Source organism: Schistocerca americana, chromosome 7 (assembly GCF_021461395.2).
Source record: "Schistocerca americana isolate TAMUIC-IGC-003095 chromosome 7, iqSchAmer2.1, whole genome shotgun sequence".
In the NCBI taxonomy this organism is placed as follows: domain Eukaryota; kingdom Metazoa; phylum Arthropoda; class Insecta; order Orthoptera; family Acrididae; genus Schistocerca; species Schistocerca americana.
Window position 1 is genome coordinate 166,664,748 of NC_060125.1, and position 20,797 is coordinate 166,685,544.

The window sequence follows — 20,797 nt, forward strand, 5'->3', positions numbered from 1 at the left end:
TTTTAAAAAGGAAATCTAGGATAAAAACCACAGAATCTATATTTACTCAATCATAGTTTACATTACAGTAAGTAAAACAAAACAATTCAGCATATGACAGTTTTTTACAAAGTTAAAAACTATACAGTAACATGTAATCAGTCTTTTGTAGCACAATCACATTACATGGAAGATGAAGAAAAAAGATCTTTTTTGCTCAATACAAAAAGGAAAAACAATTCAACAATAAAAAGTTGCACAAAAATACAATGGATTAACTTTTCAAACACACATTCATCACAAAACCAGTACCAGTTTAGAGCGTACAGATGTAATTAATTACTATGTTTGTAAAAAAAAAAAAAAAAAGAAAAAAATATACATATGTTACAAAGTAGAAAGAGAGAGGTGAACTTAAAACAACAGCAATGAGCTTGGTACACATTTTGCATGTGTAGCAAATTTTTATGACTGATGATGCTATTTACATTTTTTTCCTTTCTTCTCATATTGTGTTAGACTTCTTGGAACACTTTTGCATACTCCATTTACACAAAGTCATTTCTGTAAAAACCTTTTCAGCTTCTTGTTTCCTAATTCCATGTATGTTTTCCAAAGCAAAAACGATGGCCTGAAAAATAAGCAGCCATCGAGTGTCTCAAATATAAAATTAGAACTAAATGATAAACTCAAATATAATACATATCTTTTTATGATTGGTAATGGTGCAATATCCAAGGCACAATACACATTTTCTTAAGAATCTATCAATGTGCATCAATGTTCCTACATTTTCTAGTTAACAATTTTTCACAGAAACTTACAAAATATCAAAACAACTACTCAGTTGGAAACTTTGAGTCCTTTGTTAACACTACCTGCCAAGAAAGAGTAATTTGCATCTAATCACTTGTTAACTATTCAAATAACTTACATACATATGATGCAATTCTGCATAATGCCATTTCCGTATTTCGAGTTTGTATTCTAATAAACATTTAGGTAATGTTGCATATAATATCATACAGAAACTGAACACTTTTTAAAAATAGCTTATTGTTTGGCATAATTACATATCCTTTTCACAAGAAATTATATATTTCAGTTGTCATTGATCACCTTAAAATCTGAAGCAGTAGCTCACACACAAAAATAGACTGTCAATTAATATGTTTGTGAATGAACTACTGCTTTCTCTTATGATCTGAAGAAGGCTGTTGATGACCAAAACTGGTAATTTCTTGTTGAAAATATATATGATTGTGCTAGGCAATAGGCAATTCTTAAAAAGTAATTCAACAATCATCACAAACTTTTTTTTTAAGAAACTGATCAATCTGTTTTCCAATTGACACATTGCAGACTTTGATGTGCATTAACATTCGAATGAAAGGCATAAAAGACCACATCTTTAATGACAATTTTAGTTAGAAAACTCAGGAACTAACAGTATATTTGTACATCATATATCCTGTTAAGCCTCTCTTACTGAATTGTTTATATTTATGTACTGAGGAATATGCAGTTCAGAACTTACAAGAGATTTCATTCTAGTGTGTGTATAAAATATGACGACATGGAAATAGGAGAAGTTGAGAGTGTAAAACTCTTGGGATTACAACTTGATACTAAATTCAGTTGGGAGCAACATACTAACAAACTGCTAAAGCACCTAAACAAGTCTGTGTTTGCAATGCGAATGATGTCAGACATAAGAGATATAAATATAAAAAAACTGGCATATTTTGCTTATTTTCACTCCATTATGTCGTATGGTATCATATTTTGGCATAGCTCCACAAACCGAGAAATTTTGGGGTAACTCCACAAACTGCGAAAAAATTTTTAGAGTACAGAAGCTTATAATAAGAGTAATGTGTAGTGTAAATCCAAGAACATCACGTTGAAACCTATTCAAAGAATTGGGCATACGATGCATAGCTTCTCAGTATATTTACTGCTTAATGAAGTTTGTTGTAAATAATACATCTCTTTTTTCCAACTAACTGCTTACTAAACAGTATCAATACAAGGAATAAGAACAATACACATAAAGATTTAAAATCACTTACTCTTGCCCACAAAGGAGTCCAGTATTTAGCAATGCGTATTTTCAAGAAGTTACTAGCAAGCATTAAGGGAATACTTTCAGACAAGGCACAATTTAAACATAATTTAAAAGAATTTTTGGTGGCCAACTCCTTCTATTCCATCCATGAATTTCTCAACATGTGCAGGAGACCATTTTAATGAAAATTTATTATACTTTAATTTTTGACAATACTTGGTTGTAACAGCCAAGTAACTGTGTGGATGATGGATGTATGGAAAGCAGATGCAAGTCTTAAGTCTGCAAATAGTGTAAGTTTAATTTTAAATCTTGTACATAATTTGACTGTTCTCAACTGAGGATCATTGAAATGAATAATTTACTTTAATTTTTGACAATACTTGGTAGTAACAGCCAAGTAACTATTTACTGTGTGGAAGATGGATTTAATGAAAGCAGATGTAAGTATTAAAGCTGTAAATATTAGAAGTTTAATTTTAATTCATGTACGTAATTTTTCTGTTTACTGACTGAGGATCATTAAAATTAATGAAACTAAAGTTTTTCTAATTACATTTTTGTAATGTGTTTATCTGATATGTTCCACACCCAGGAGGATCCCCTCTTTTGTCGGTCTATGGAATGAATAATTAATCTAATCTAAATCTAATCTAATCTAAATGGGTAACGAGTTGCACTCTACCATTGGCTCAAAAAGCAAATAATGTTCCAAATGCACAGATGGATTGTTGTATTCCAATATTCTGTTGACAATAAGACCATCAGACAAAGCATATAAGGTCAAGTTGGACAAAGAGGGGGAGTAAATCAATATTGATCATGTTTGAAGAACTATTAACCTCAAGTAATTAGAGAAGCAATGGAAAAACCTAAATGTTTATGTTTGGAATTGGCGTTTAAACTCCACTCCATCCAAATACGAGTTCAGTGTCTTAATTTCTTGGTAACAATCTACTATCCCAAATCCACGAAACAGATAAAAAAGACTGCTATTGTTATGAGCAGGGACAGAAATAGGGTAGGTCTAGTATAGAAAAGATGGCAGGGCAGAAGAATGGAATAAGGAAAGGAGGAGGGAAGGTGGTGATGCCAAAACCAGCCTAGGAAGAGATTAATGAAAGCAACAGCAACTTAATTATAAAAACCAATTGTCAGACAATAAACACCTAAACATTAGTACCCCCGAGAGTAGTGTACTGGATCAACCACGTCTGACCACCACAAGGAAGGGCATTGTATTGTGCACCAGGCACATCGAAACCCTTCACATCCCACATCTCATGCGTTACCTCTCATGCCACAGTACCGTAGTGCCATTTTTCAACAGGATGTACCCATCTACACATGGCAAGTGTCTCTATGAACTGTCTGCATTATGTTGAGGTATTCCTGTGGTAGCAACGCCCCAACATCTGTCACCAATTGAACATCAATTCCATCACAGTGCCAGTACCCAGGATATGAAGGACCAGTTACAACATTTGCGGAGCAACTTGCTTAAGGAAAGGATACAATGGCTTTATGACACCTTTTGCAGCTTTCAGTGCTTCCAGTTCAAAGATGCTGCAACTTCATGTTCACAAATGGGCTCTTACTGCCAATTTATTTGTAAATTTGACACAATTTTATAATCACTGAAGTAATATCACTATACCCTCCCGAATGTGAAGTTTCATTTCATTTTCTCCTCCCCTTCTGGGTGTTTCACTTTTTGTAAGGCAGTGTACATATCAATGCTTTCCAGGCAGTGCAAGACATTCAGAAAAAGTTATATTTGCTGATGACAACAACATCACAGTCACCGATGTGATTGTACATGTAGCTATTAAAAGGTAGCAACATGTACCACTTCCTTTCTACTGAGACCATGAGAGTTGGTTGTGTAGAAACCTAAATTTACACTAAATCTACATCTACATGATTACTCTGCAATTCACATTTAAGTGATTGGCAGAGGGTTCATCGAACCACAATCATACTATCTCCCTATCATTCCACTCCCGAACAGCGCACGGGAAAAACGAACACCTACCCTTCTGTTCGAGCTCTGATTTCTCTAATTTTATTTTAATGATCATTCCTACCTATGTAGGCTGGGCTCAGCAAAATATTTTCACATTCAGAAGAGAAAGTTGGTGACTGAAATTTCGTAAATAGATCTCGCTGTGACGAAAAACGTCTTTGCTTTAATGTCTTCCATCCCAACTCGTGTATCATATCTGCCACACTCTCTCCCCTATTACGTGATAATACAAAACGAGCTGCCCTTTCTTGCACCCTTCGATGTCCTCCATCAATCCCATCTGGTAAGGATCCCACACCGCACAGCAATATTCTAACAGAGGACGAACGAGTGTAGTGTAAACTGTCTCCTAGTGGACTTGTTGCATCTTCTAAGTGTCCTGCCAAAGAAACGCAACATTTGGCTTGCCTTCCCCACAATATTATCTATGTGGTCTTTCCAACTGAAGTTGTTCGTAATTTTAACACCCAGGTACTTAGTTGAATTGACAGCCTTGAGAACTGTACTATTTATCGAGTAATCGAATTCCAACGGATTTCTTTTGGAACTCGTGTGGATCACCTCACACTTTTCGTTATTTAGCGTCAACTGCCACCTGCCACACCATACAGCAATCTTTTCTAAATCGCTTTGCAACTGATACTGGTCTTCGGATGACCTTACTAGATGGTAAATTACAGGATCATCTGCGAACAACCTAAGAGAACTGCTCAGATTGTCACCCAGGTCATTTATATAGATCAAGAACAGCAGAGGTCCCAGGACATTCCCTGGGGAACACCTGATATCACTTCAGTTTTACTCGATGATTTGCTGTCTATTACTACGAACTGCGACCTTCCTGACAGGAAATCACAAATCCAGTCGCACAACTGAGACGATACCCCATAGGCCCGCAGCTTGGTTAGAAGTCGCTTGTGAGGAACGGTGTCAAAAGCTTTCCGGAAATCTAGAAATACGGAATCAACTTGAGATCCCCTGTCGATAGCAGCCATTACTTCGTGCGAATAAAGAGCTAGCTGCATTGCACAAGAATGATGTTTTCTGAAACCATGCTGATTACGTATCAGTAGATCGTTCCCTTCGAGGTGATTCATAATGTTTGAATACAGTATATGCTCCAAAACCCTACTGCAAACCAATGTCAATGATATAGGTCTGTAGTTGTATGGATTACTCATACTACCCTTCTTAAACACTGGTGCGAATTGCGCAATTTTCCAATCTGTAGGTACAGATCTATCGGTGAGCGAGCGGTTGTATATGATTGCTAAGTAGGGAGCTATTGTATCAGCGTAATCTGAGAGGAACCTAATTGGTATACAATCTGGACCTGAAGCCTTGCCCGTATCAAGCGATTTGAGTTGCTTCGCAACCCCTAAGGTATCTACTTCTAAGAAACTCATGCTAGCAGCTGTTTGTGTTTCAAATTCTGGAATATTCCATTCATCTTCCCTGGCAAAGGAATTTCGGAAAACTGTGTTCAATAACTCCGCTTTAGTGGCACAGTCGTCGGTAACAGTACCATCGGCACTGCGCAGCGAAGGTATTGACTGCGTCTTGCCGCTTGTGTACTTTACATACGACCAGAATTTCTTCGGATTTTCTACCAAATTTCGAGACAATGTTTCGTTGTGGAACCTATTAAAGGCATCTTGCATTGAAGCCCGTGCCAAATTTCGTGTGTCTGTAAATTTTAGCCAATCTTTGGGATTTCGCGTTCTTCTGAACTTCGCATGCTTATTCCGTTGCCTCTGCAACTGGCCATTAAAATTGCTACACCACGAAGATGACGTGCTACAGACTCAAAATTTAACCGACAGGGAGAAGTTGCTGTGATATGCAAATGATTAGCTTTTCAGAGCATTCACACAAGGTTGGCGCCAGTGGTGGCACCTACAATATGCTGACATGAGGAACATTTCCAACCGATTTCTCATACACAAACAGCAGTTGACCGGCGTTGCCTGGTGATACGTTGTTGTGATGACTCATGTAAGGAGGAGAAATGCGTACCATCCCATTTCCGACTTTGATAAAGGTCAGATTGTAGCCTATTTCGATTGCGGTTTATCGTAACGAGACATTGTTACTCGCGTTGGTCGAGATCCAGTGACTGTTAGCAGAATATGGAATCGGTGGGTTCAGGAGGGTAATACGGAACGCCGTGCTGGATCCAAAGGGCCTCGTATCACTAGCAGTCGAGATGACAGGCATCTAATCCGCTGTAACGGATCGTGCAGCCATGTCTCGATCCTTGAGTCAACAGATGGGGACGTTTGCAAGACAACAAGCATCTGCACAAACAGTTCGATAACATTTGCAGCAGCATGGACTATGAGCTCGTAGACCATGGCTGCGGTTGCCCTTGATGCTGCATAACAGATAGGAGTGCCTGCGATGGTGTACTCAACAACCAACCTCAGTGCACGAATGGCAAAACGTCATTTTTTCGGATGAATCCAGGTTCTGTTTACAGCATCATGATGGTCACATCCGTGTTTGGTGACATCGCGGTGAACGGACATTGGATCACCCGGTGTGATGGTATGGGGTGCCATTGGTCACACGTATCAATCACCTCTTGTTCGCATTGGCGGCACTTTGTACAGTGGACGTTACATTTCAGATGTGTTACGACCCGTGGCTCTACCCTTCATTCGATCCCTGCGAAACCCTTCATTTCAGCAGGATATCAAGGCCGTTATTACGGCCAGAGGTGGTTGTTCTGGGTACTGATTTCTCAGGATCTATGCACCCAAACTGCGTGAAAATGTAATCACATGTCAGTTCTAGTATAATATATTTGTCCAATGAATACCCGTTTATCATCTGCATTTCTTCTTGGTGTAGCAATTTTAATGGCCAGTATTGTAAGATAGTACTGGTAGAGAAAAGACAACATACTGTGCCTGCATTTTTTATTGAAATGCTTATCTACGCACAGTACAGCCAAAGCCAAGATGGAGGGTGAGTGTTCTATTGGTGGGAAGGAGCCGTTTACACTTTGATATCGCAACTTGGGGATTCCGTGGACAAAGAAGAGGAGTGTAGGGTGACAATGGCTGTTGATAATTTAAAAATGCTTAATTACTTACTTACTTATTTACTTACTTCTTGACCTAGGTACACTAATGATCTGTCTGTCGACAAGTTTGGTAATTAAGATGTAAAATGTGAATGTTTAACTGATACGTTGAAAGTGTTATGGAGACTGTTAAATACAGGAGGATTTTGAAAGGAAGTAGTTACATGATTTTGTAGCTACAGTTAGCAAATATAATTTTCCATTATCACAGCAGTTTCCTTTAGATAGATAAGAAGTTCGGTACAGCTATGAGTGGCAGTGCATAGCAGGACCATGACTTCAAGGAGTGACACAAGTGCAGAAAAAGAAGATTTAAAGGTAAAGATAATCACGAAGACATGACTGACAGATCACATTCACAGAATTGGCACCATGGTTAAGTACTCTCAAGCAGTGAATACAGCAGTAACATTTCACTGATAAACATCAGAGCTCCTGTTAGAGAAAGCAAATGAAACATTCAGTGATGTTTAAAATTGGGCAGTATGTAATAAATTAAGATGAACATAATGGAAACAAATAGTATCAGCAAAAGAACAGAAAAAAAACTTTTTGCATTAAGCATAGATGTGTAACAAACACAAAGTTTTTAGGGGTGATTATTGATTTCAACTGACATGGAATGAACACACAAAGATACTGGCAAAAAGACTCTTAGGGTTGTATCATCACTTTACAAAGCCCAATATCTTGTATTGACATACTATTCTCATGTACACTAATTTCTTGGCTATGGAACTCTTTTCTGGGGCTCAACACACGGGGACTGTCGAATTTTTATTGAATTTAGCATATGTCAAAATTCAGGTGTAAGTAAGAAACACATATTTTTTTGTTTTCTCCAAAAAAATTCCTGCACAGTGATACAGACCTCCAAAGATGACATTGCAAACACCATATCGAAGATACAAATTTCGGAGAATTTTTTAAAAGGCTGTATCTCTGTAACAGTTCTAGGTATTTTGTTACAGTTTTTTTTTATTTTAAAGATAACTGCTTTACGATTACAATGGTATCCTCCGTTCAGACAAATTTGTCAAGTTCTTTTACTGGCACCTTTCGAAATTTTTTTACAATTTGCAGAATTTTTTTTTTTTTTTTTTTTTTTTTTCAAAAATGACAATCCAGAAAAGTTACATTTTTCTTCTGTTGATTAGTACCACATAGTACTATATTTTCTGTAAGGGAGAGCTTCCACTTTTAAGTTGGACTGGTTTTATTTTTAAAAATCATTTTTTTTTAATTCTTACTAATTTCTTTACAATGTTTATTTCTATTGTCTTTGTTGCAGTTATTTCTTCTCACTTTCTTTGTTGCAATTATTTCTTTTCACTTTTATTGTTGCAGATATTTCTTACACTTTGTTGTTGTTTCTTGTCAGGTTCTTTGTCACAGTTGTTCATTACAGGTTTTGGTATTGTAGTTGTTCAGTGCTAATTTGTTTACTGAAGAGGCTTCTAAGAAATCTGAGACCATCCAGTGAGTTCTGTGTTTTTGTGAAGAATTTGCCAGTTGACACAGTTGCAGTGTGTTTTGTGAAAAGGACTGTCTTCTGACTGGGGCCACAGGAGAGTGAAGTGTGCTGACTATTTGCACATCTATATAAGAGTGATATATATGGCAAACAAAAAACAGACTTTGTTCAGGTTGGGAATAAGGTTCTCATCTGAAGATTCTGTTTCAAAGTGAATACTGTTTCCAGTGACGACTTTCTGTGTTCTAAATGTTTTGACAGAATAACACCAATGATAGTATCTGATCACGGTGAAGCCTCCTATGGTGCAGATTTTGCATCAATAAAGAAAGAATTAAATACCCTGAACCAGCGAACTACAGAAGTAGGTGTTAGTCCTGTTAAGTAACCATGGTCAGTGAAGTTGAGTCATAAGCTCTATGCATCAAGAAAGTGCAGAGAAATTACTAAAGCTATGGATGAATACACTACAGCAAAACTGACCACACTCTTCAAAGAAGAAATTCCATCTTCAGAAGAAAATGAACCAAAGCACTCTGCACCTCTTGCCAGGACTATTTTCACAGATACCGTATAAATGAAGCTGTTGAATACTGTGCATCCTACAGTGAAAAGGTACAAGTTGTAACTATTAGTCCAGAGACATTTTGAAAGAAAACAATTTTGAATCATATTCCATCAGCATCAAAAGTACATGGTAAACAATTCAAGAAACGCTTGGTCTGTAAATGGAGTCTTTGGAAGACCAGATCCCTATTATGGTTATCCCGTAGAAGAAGCTCAAGTTCAAATAGTGCAGTCATTTTATCTGGAAGATAAATGGGACTGTTATTGCCAGAATGCCAACAAAAAAGACACTATAACTGTAACAGTTAAAGGTCGAAAAATTGTGAAAGTGATGAGGTACATGACTTACAGTATTAAAGAAGTTTTTCAATTTATAAGAGCAACTAAACAACTTCACAAATTGGAAGATAAAAACTTTATGCACTACGATCTAAGTGGGTAGTTCCACACCCACCTAGAGATGTCTGTTTATGTGTGTACTGCGTGAATTTTGAACTTTTTGTGGCAACTTTGAAGGACTTACTGGAGCACGTGACATTTGAGACCTTGGTTGGGCATTTGAAGCCATTAGTAGTCTGTGACATAAAGCGAGAGATTTGTTTGTTTCAAGAATGTGGTGACTGCCCTGGAAAGCAAGAACTGTCTTTACAGACACTTGGCTTGGAAGACGTAGCAGATAACACTGCAGAAATTACATATGCGACATGAGAGGAAAATAATCTAATTAACAAAACTGTTGCCTCTGACAGTTTCATTGAACTTGGTAAATGGTCAGTGAAAGCAGTAACACACCAGCATCTGAAGAAATTGCAACAACATTGCAGAAGTGAAAGGGTGTGTACAGGCTGATGAACTATTTTTAGTGCTTCACTGTGATTTTGCTGAGAACTGGTCTGTAACTCTCCCACAAGAAGTACAAGTATATCATTGTAGTAATGACCAGGTTTCAATTTTTACAGGAGTGACATATTTACAAAACAAGATCACAAGTGTTGCAGTTATAAGTGATGACAGAACATGACTCAGCACATGCTTTGCTAGCAATGCACAAAATTCTTCAACTGCAGACAGGGCAGAGAAGATCATCATTATTTCTGATGCTGCTCCTAGTCATTTTAAAAAACATTACCATCTGTTTGAGTTGAGTAAGTTGCTAGTGCCAACTGACTGGGTATACAGTGCTACTGGTTATGGGAACAGGCCTTGTGATGGTGTAGGAGGCCTGCTGAAACACCATGCTACAAAACATAATCTTTCCAGACCAAATACAGCAGCAATTCAGAATGCTGAGGATTTTATGAGAGTCATAAAGTCTTACACATTCACAGCCCTCATTTTTGTCCAAAGAGGAAATCGAAGAATTCCATGAGCAGAAAAAGGAAGAATGGTCTAAACAAATTTCTTCTGTGAAAAGAATTCAGAAGACACATTTTTGGATGCAAGGTGATGGGCAAACATATATTACACACACTTTAAAGAGCAAGAAAGAAGAAATTTCATTCGTTCGGCCAACACCTCAGAAACAGCAGGATAATATTCAGATGCTCAACCTGAGAAGGGGGAATGTTCGTGGCATGTATGTATGAATATGACTGGTGGATTGCAGTGATTATAGACACCAGCTATGAGTTAAATGAAATTGTAGTGAACTTTATGCTACCACATGGACCAGCTGCTGGATATAGGTTTCCAGCTGAAGGACAGCAACAACACCATCAGCACTCACTTCCTGTTCCTATTGGTTCAACAGGAAGGTGTCACTCTATATCAAAGGAAGATACTGAAGCAGTGTAACACATTTTTAGTTCATTGCCTAGCTAATTTCAGAACAAAACAGAATGCACAGAAGTTGTATCAATAAACCTTTAATTCTTTGGACCTTTCACATACATTTTTGAACCATTTACAAGGCTTGAAAAATGAATCTCTTACTCATCTTCCAAAACTAAAATTATGTTAAATAAGACTAGGTTTTGATTTTTATGAGCCTGTTATGTGATAATGTGGTGATAAAACAGGTTTTATGTATGGCAAAACTTTCTATTGTTTATAAAATCTGTTCAACCTGAAAGTGGAAGCTCTCCTTTCCAGGAAATGTAGAACTATAAGGTACCAATCAACAGAAAAAAATCAAAATTTTATGGATTGCCATTTTTGGAAAAAAAAACTTTTTTTCACAAATTATAAAAAATGTTCAGAACACCGCAGTAAAAGAACTTTGACAGATAAGTTCAAATGGAGGATTTCTTTGTAATCATAAAGCAATTATCTTTCAAATTAAAAAAAAAATATTTAGAACTGTTCCAGAGATACAGCATTTTAAAATTTTTTCCGTAATTCGTGTCTTCAAAATGGTAATGTGCAGTGTCATCTTTGGAGGACTGTATCTCGGAGCAGAAATTTTTTTGGAGAAAACAAAAAAATACGTGTTCCTTACTTAGTCCTTCATTTTAACATATGCTACATTCAATAACATCTGAGACTATGAACGTAAGATTTTTTTCCTAGCCTGCCTGAATTGATATGGACTATGTCCTATACATAATCATGGAACAAGAACCAGTTGGGGCTTACGTTTGGCAAGAAAACCAAACAAAAATCTCAAAACAGCGTTTTCTGTCAGCGGATAAAACTTCACAATAAACTGCCCAAGGAATAAAATACATTTGCTTACAAAGGCAACTAAAACATACTTCATACTTCACCAGTAATGCATCCCACACAACTAAAGATTACTTACAAGATTCAGAATGGTGGTTAATAGTGAAAAAGGTAACTGCAACACCCTGTCACATTACAATACATTATCACAATGTGACATGATCTACAGTGAATGCTAGCACAGTTTCATAATTCTCCTGAACTCAACGCCTCACTTGTCATGTAGGTATGCTGACTTCTGATTCTCATACAGACTGGCAGGAGGTCATGGGTGGGAGAGGGGGAGGGATTGTACAAGGTATAATAGCATTTTTAAGGGTCTCGAGTCAGTCGAAGGGAGTGTAAGGAGCATGTCCATTGTCCTTGAGTCACCAGTGATGCAGTGCGAAAACTGTTTTTTGTATTATAAATTGTGTGGTGCAAGGAATGTGTAAATCATAGAAAATTGCGCAACAGGGACCATGCAAATGAGGCAGTGCAGTTAATAATGCAGGAAAAGAGAGATTGCTACTTACCCATAAAGATGACACGTCAAGTTGCAGACAGGCACAATTAAAAGGCTTTCGGCCGCAGTCTTCATCAGTAAAACACACACACACACACACACACACAGGCGGCGCGTGCGTGCAAAAGGAAGCACACAAAGCCGCCAACTCCAGCATCTCTGATCAGAATGCAACATCACGTGGGTTGTAAGCAGCAATCTGGAGGGTGTCGGGAAGGGGAAGGGGATGGGATAGTAGTGTACATGTGGGGAGGGAGACAAATGCTGCCTGGTGGAGTGTGCAAGGACTAGACTGCTATTCTGTTTATTTGCAGCCTCTCACAACACATCTGCCCATCTTTCTCCGCTCCTCTCCTTGTTTGCTCCCCTTTTTTTTCCCCCACCACCCTGCCTCACTACCTCATGAGGCTATGCCTGTTGGCAGTCTAGTCCCTGCACACTCCAGCAGACAGCATTCTTTTCTCTCCCCACCTGTACACTACTATCCCTTCCCCACCCCTTCCAGATTGCTGCTTGCATTCCAAGTGATGTTGCATTCTGGCCCGAGATGCTGGAGTTGACGGTCATGTGTGCTTGCTCGTGTGTGTGTGTGTGTGTGTGAACTGTGTGTGTGTGTGTGTGTGTGTGTGTGTGTGTGTGTGTGTTTTACTGATGAAGGCTGTGACAGAAAGCTATATGTGAGTATCTTTTAATTGTGCCTGTCAGCAACCTGACATGTCTTCTTTACGGTAAGTAGCAATCTGTCTTTTCCTACATAGTTGATATTTCTAATAGATGGTGCAGTTATTGAGACACTGATCTCATATTTGGGAGTCTAGACTTAGCTCAGTCTGGACATCCTGATTTAGATTTCTATGGTTTTCCAAAATCATTCCAGGAAAATGCTGGGATGGTTCCTTCATTGAAGCCATGGCCAACCACCTGTACTGTCTTCATAAAAACATACTTATACATTCTGTGTATATGTACATCGTGAGCTACTTATTTTCATTGTATTATGATGTGAAATCCTACATCATTGTGATATGATGTCTGGATGCATAAAAAAAAGCTAATCAAATCACAATTGCAAATATGGAGGAACAAAATCACAACAGGTCAAAGACAGAAAATTTTCTTGTAAAATATATGTATGTCACAAACAGTGAACCTGCACTTAGGTGCACAGACTGAATTTCAAATTATCACAAATGATATAATTTGTAACTCACAACTAACAATAGCGCACCAGGTGAGTTCGAAGCTATTTGCAAGTGTACAGCACTTTGCTCTGGGAAAACACTCAAAAGTGCTTTTTATGCCAAAACTAGTTGTGTAACTAAGAAGAGGTCTTAATAAATATAAAGCCTACATGGGAAAATGTGTCCTTCATTCTACTCATACAATAATGTGCAGGCAACAAAACAAGGTGATTACAAGGGTTAATAATGAGGCAGCTTAGGGGCTGTTCAGACTCCTCAGTATCAACTGCTGTAAAACACAGAGATCATTTACAGTACCACACAATGAGTAATTAAAATTGGTAGTTTGGAACTTTGGCTAATCAATCTACAACTTCCCTGCAAGGTACTGTAGCTACATTAAGCTTTCATAGCTTGTATTCATTTAGATGTGTCATACATTAATTTCAGATGGTACAGAGAGAAAAATCTATTAGATGTGGCTGTCAGTACACTTAATGATGCCGAGTTTTCTTAGTACTCATATGTTTAAGGCTTAGTGATGCTTTATCACTGAAAATAATAATAATAATAATAATAATAATAATAATAATAATAATGATGATCATAAACCTCCTTTTCAAAATATTGTAAGTTTTTTGCAGAAATCAATAATATGGTTTTGATGATTACCATAAACACACACTGGCTTTTTGTAATTGTAAAAAGTTAAAATTGTTCTTTCTATCATACTGCTACACATTTACAAAAGTGAAATGCAAGTCAAGGTATACATCACATTCCATTTATCTTGACCGCTCCAAATACCTTGTCATCCAGAAGTGTAACAAAATATATCAAGTGAATGTTGTTTAGCCACAAGGGGGACATTAACCAGCACGACTGCTGCGCTTGTAAATCTGTTTGTAACGAAAATATGAACAGCTGTGCATCTTTTTTCTAAAAAACTACACCCTATACTTTTTATTTGGTAATCCAGTTCCTTTCCTCAAGTCTTGTTCAAAAACATACCACAATGTACTGTTCACATAAACATGACATTATTAAAAATGTCACAAAACTGAGTCCGATTCTCCTGTACCAGCACCAGCCCAAGTACGAACGATAACATAACTCGTCCACTTGCTGGAGTTGATAGTAAGCATGTGGAAACACAAGGAAAATGCACCTTGGTCATTCAGTCAACTGTCTTCAGTTGAAGGTTGTCAGTACAATGTACACCATCGAAGAGAAGGTAGAAATACTATTCATCTACAGAGAATGTAAGTTAGCAGAACAGTAATTGCAACAACGTGTTCTTATTTTAGTATGGATACAGTAGTACTTTTAAACAATATGCTGCAGAAAGTACAAGCATTCCTTAGTTAAAAGCTGCATCATCATTACTTTTGTTTTGTTGCGGCTGAAGGGAGGTGTAATGCTATTCAGGTAGGTCATGGAGGATCTAGATTAACCTGCTCAGTCCCCTACATAACTCCCCTGGACTTTTTTCTTTCAGACTGCATAAAAGGCATAGCTTATTGCAGTATACAAGAATGTACTGTGTTTGCTTGTAATTCACTTGAGGAGGCAACACTGGAAGCAGTGATGAGTTCTTTCATCCAGCATGCAGATCCATACATGGATACATCACTGCCCATTGTCAACAATTTGAGCAGCTTTGAATGTCCTACACAAGTGCCCTCAATGGCTTATAGTACTACTAAATGCTACTGTAGATCCCCGTTTCTGTTTAAAGTTCAACGTTGTATTTCCATATATACATTATACTGTTTTCAAACAGCTCTTGAGGAGAGGAAGTGGATTGCGTGATAAAAAATATAAGGCACTACTTAAAAAGTATGTACTGCTGTTCATATCTTTGTAATGACCAAAGACACAAGGAAGGCAGTTATAATGCTTAACTTCCCCCTTGTAGATAAACAACGTGCTTGGAACATTATTTATTTTGCTTCTTGTTTAGGATGGTCAAGATAAATCGGTTATCCTGTATAATAATGAGGGTCTAACGAAAGACAGAGAATGAAAGAATTATACACAAGCATATCTTGTGCATATGCCTGCCACCAGCTGTGTATAATTGCTCTGTTTGATGGATATTAATGTGCTACTATACAAGAGAAATTACCTCTGGAAGCAAAACATCAAATATGTAGCTACTTGGATTGTCTATAGTGCCTTTTGGTGCTATTTTGAGCAAGTAGCCTGATAGTATTTTGTAGACCATATGAACCTGCAACAAAGAAAAACAGAGCTGATGATACAAAGTAAACATGAACTGATATAAACAGACACCAGAACATAACATTGGGAGAGGGGGGGGGGGGGGGGGGGGGGCGAGTGATGACGTATTTGATTGTTAAGAGCTCCAATGATGGATTTTTGTGCTTACAAAAGCTTGAGATTCACTATGTAGTCTGGTTTTAGACATGTTGTCCACTTGGCTATCTAAGATTTTGTTCACATTTTGTGTGCAGAGTTGTTGCATTGCTTAATAAAGATACCAGATTTCTAGCTCACATATCTTAATATTTTGTGAATAGGAGCCTATTAAGTGGAAGGTGATAAACATTTAAAATTTCAGCCAAGTTTAAGTGATGTATTTCAGTGAACAATCATGGTACAGTGCAAAATTTGGCTGAAAACTTTGCACTGTGCACATTCTGTAAATTTTATGCTATCTGAGCTACCATTCTTTTTCCAAGTAGTGTTCAAAGTTGTCATCAAGGAAGAATTATCCTACGTTTAAGTGATTCGAACTCTTCAAGTAGTATGTTCAAAAAAAAGAGTTGTGTTTGAAAGTGTATGATCATGACATAAATATAGTTCTTACGAAGGTGACATCTGTGACTTAAAGACGTCAAAGTTCCAAGAAGCTTCAGGGAAACAGTGACATTAATCCCAGGTTTTCCTTTTGTTATGACAAAAATTATATTGCTAGGCGTTAATAATTTCAGTTCTTAAAGGGAACTTGTATTCCTTGTAATAAAACATGCTCAAAAATTAAAAAGGGGGCTAACAATCTTATCTTGAAGTTATTTGTTTACTGTCTGTAAAACACTCCATCAGTTACAATACAGCATCACGGCAAATGCTGTACTCAGGCATGGGATTAGTTATGTACTGTTCATAAGCTTGGAAATTGTACCTACTGCTGTCAACCAACTAGATGTTGCTGCAAATGAATGTGCTGGGAGGACGACCAATAGTCATTAAACAGAGATACCAAAAGTTTCTTAAGTACTACCCTCTCCCATGGATACAGTCTTCTATAAAGAAAGCACAGAATCTATCACCACTTAACTGTGGGTAATGCATCAAGATCAGGTACAGGGGAAGCAAGGACCAGAGGGAACTGAGGAGTATTACTTCCCCCACCCCCAATTCAAAAAGACCTTGTCTCACACTCAAACTCAAATTTAATCTGAACTCGTGAGAAGCACTTTACCTATTGGTAAGCCAGCTCTGTCCTGCGCCAGGTAGACAAGTGCAAAACTGTTGGCAACTTCTAATTGTTGGTAACTACAACTTATGGTGAAAAAGGTACTCCTTAAAGATATGGCAGCAAGAGATTGGATTTTCACCTTGTGCACCTGGAGAGGTCATTCAATATGTCGAAGTAGAACAGATTGTTATCAACTGCAGATTGTCGTACACACTGCAACAAAAAATGTCTGTCATCAGGGCTCCAAGGTCACATTTGATTTGTTCCAGCATAAGGCAGAGAAAGTTGAAAAGGCCAGTGTTGCTCATGAAATTTCATCAAAGCTCACAATCTGCATCATTATCTCCAGAACAGATTGTGGCCCCCAGTTCTGTATCAACTGGAAGCCTTGAATGAGATTTTGAAAGTTATGTGAGAAACCAGGTTGTGACTTCCTAGACTTACACCACAGGTTTAACAATGGAAAGGTTCTACAAAAAGGATCAAGAATGCGCAACACATCTGAGGCTGTTACCCAGGTAATTCAATACATTTATGGTGCAAACAAGAGTTCTTTAGATTAGGCGACTCCCCATTCAGTCTACGTAATGGCAGTAGTATTAGAGCAAAATCCAAAGAAATGCCCCCCACATTTGAGACTACTAAAATTATAGTGATCAACAATGATTTGTCATTGGCAACAAAGTTTCAGAGTTTGAAATGCTCCTACACAGCAGTTGGGCCCACATAGTACAGAATGCTAGCTAAATCCTGAAAATGACAGCAGTGAAATTTTTAAGGTAAATGTAAGTGCATATTGAAAAGATAGGCTAGGGGGAATGGAGGTAGTGTACTTCTTACAGTAAAGAAGAGACTCAATACTACTGAGATGAAAATTGAAGATGCATACGAGATTGATTGGGCAAGACTCAGTATCAAGTGTGAAGATAAATTTCTCATTGGATTCTACTATTGACTACTCAACTCAACCTAGGTGAAATTAAAAACTTTTGTGAAAACCTCAGCCCCTAAAACATATTGTCCTCAATCATACTGTCATCATTAAAAGTAATTTTAAACATCTAACCATCGACTCAGATAATTACACTTCTGTAAATGGTGGGCACAGCAGGATATCCTCAGAAAAAATACTAAATGACTTCTCTGAAAACTACCTACAACAGAAAGTTCACAGACCCACTCATAGCGCAAACATATAGACCTAAAGGCAGATCGATAGATCTTACCTCTTTGATGATGTCTATGTTGAAAGTGGCACCTGTGATGATAAGGTGGTTGTAGCAATGACGATTATCATAGTACAAATGCAAACCATTGTTCGATTTTGGCCTGATGGCTTTTCTTCGATCCTAAACCAGTGCTGTCTCCTTTGTTACTATTTTCTAACGCACCACTATGCTCAATGTCTATCCTTCTTTCTCTTCTTTCCTGTGCTTCTCTTGTTGCCTTATAAGCCTTACTGAACACTCTACTTACAAGCCACACTGTGACAAACGTCTTCGCCGCAAACAACAGACAGCTACAAGACCACGCTTATTGTCAGTGCAGCATCTTATGTCCCACATTACTCCTGCAGATAACATTAATCCTACACCTTTTAATTAATCATTCTCCCTGCATCACTTTCCCGTACTTTTGCATGCTATTTCCCACACTTTTCCGGTGCCACATATTTTATTATTTATATTTTTTTATTGTGACTTCACGTCATTATTTGCGAGTTTTCACTTTTCGCTATTGTGGACTGCTTCGGATTTAATCTTGTTTCCCCCATTTTGCATCTGTTTCATCCTTCTCATGATTTTCCCCACATATTTGGGCGTGCTTTTGCAAATTTTTTCGGATGTAATTATATGTTACTTACAGAATTTTTCGCATTTTTTCCACCACCATCAATCCTTGCTCCTTCCATCTGCATCGATACTGAGAAGTTTCCTTATCTCTAGCCAGAACCCAGTCCCACATATTCTCATGTTGTTTCTTGGCTCATGGAATCTACCTACCCAAATGGCCTTACCATCACAATAGCCATCTCCGTCTGCCACCTCTCCCATAATGACCTAAACCTGCTCAGATTCCACCAATTCGTAGCCCTCACCAACACAGTAATGCAAAACCATATCAACCAAGCCCAAACCTCCTTGCAGTAGCTTCCCTCATTCTGCAAAATTCTCCTGCTATCCAATCCCAAATTCCTGGAAGCCATAACATACATTGAAACTATTGGAATTAGTGCACCATGCGCAACGTCTCCTCAAAAAGCTCTCCACCCAGCTCCCTTCCTACTCCCGCTTTGGAGTACCACTGTCCACCACTTCTACAGCAACCTCCAAACCTCCTCCACGTCTCTTCATAGCTGACCTACTAGATTTACCCCATCCTCGAAAACTCCCTCCCACCACCACACAGAATCCAGAACCTAAACAGACCCAAAACACTGTCATGAACCTTTTCTCCAGAAGTATTAGAACCACAGAAATGTCAGTCCTTTCCAAAGGACTCACTTTTTGCCCCACTCCCAAATCCAATCATGCAGGACTTGTCAAAGACCTTCTCTCCTTCTCCCGGTCCCTACAGTGGAAACACTTATTCATCAGCAGCCCTATCAATCAGACTCAACCAAAGACCAATGTTGAACACCACCTAACTCAGTTCACTCGTCCATCCAACCCTGATTCCTCCCCCCCCCCCCCCTCCCCAATAACCACAAATCACACCCTGTTAACTTTCCAGAATTTCTTAACCTCAAACTTAGCCTCACTATCATTCCCCAAATCCCTCAAGATACAAACTAACCTTACATTCGCAGAAATAACTGCAGTCCATCATCTAAAAACTGATCCCGACCTTATAACCCTACCTGCAGACAAAGGCTCCCCACTGTTGTTTTGAACTACAAAGATCACCTGACAGAAGGACTCTGCAAGTTGTCAGGTACATCCACCTACAAACCTTCCCACAGTGACCCCATTCCAGAAATTCAGCAGGTTCTCCAGTAACTCCTCAAATTCTTAGGGCCATCCCAGAACCTCTCCCCCAAGTCCATCTCTCTGCTCACCCCTACCACTCCCTGCACTCCTACCTTCTACATCCGTATTGAAGTCCATAAACTGAACCACCCAGGATGCCCAATTGTGGCCCATTACTGAGCGACTTTCTGCTCTCGTAGACCAACCTTCCATCTATTACCCGGAACCTACCCTCCTACATGAAAGACACCAACCATTTAGTCCACCGACTCTCCACAGTTTCTGTCCCTTTACCACATGGTGCCCTGCTCTTCACTATTAATGCCACCTCTCTTTACTCTAATACCCCTAATGCCCATGGCCATACCACTATTGAAAACTAGCTTTCCCAATGCCTGACGGGTTCCAAACTAACAACCTCCTTCATAGTCGACAAGACCAACTATATCCTCACCCACAATTACTACTTCTGTGAAGGCATTAGCTACAAACAAATCCAAGTTACGGCTATGGGCACCTGCATGTCACCATCCTATGGCAATCTATTAATGGGTCATCTAGGGGAATCCTTCCTGTACACCCAGAATCTTAAACCCCTCACCTGGTTCAGTCTCAATTATGACATCTTTGCAATCTAAATCGAGGGTGAGGGCACCCTATCCACATTCCTCCAGAACCTCAACTACTTCTCCCGCATTGCTTCACCTGGTCCTACTCAGCCCAACAAGGCACCTTCCTAGATGTTGACCTCCACCTCAAAGATGACTACATCAGTACCTCCGTCCATATCAAACCTACTAGCCACCAGCAGTACCTCCGATTTTACAGCTGCCA

The 20,797-nt window shown here is 38.5% G+C and overlaps 1 protein-coding gene across 1 annotated transcript in view; it reads right to left on the minus strand.

The window, feature by feature from the left end:
* Positions 1–368: 368 nt before the first annotated feature.
* The window catches only part of LOC124622821, a gene marked incomplete at its 5' end in the record, with an annotated part of 120,328 nt that continues 99,899 nt past the window's right edge, over positions 369–20,797 (minus strand). The window contains 2 exons of the mRNA XM_047148613.1: positions 369–610; positions 15,678–15,782. Of these exons, the coding sequence (XP_047004569.1) occupies positions 485–610; positions 15,678–15,782 (231 nt within the window). The remainder of the gene's footprint in view (positions 611–15,677; positions 15,783–20,797) is intronic.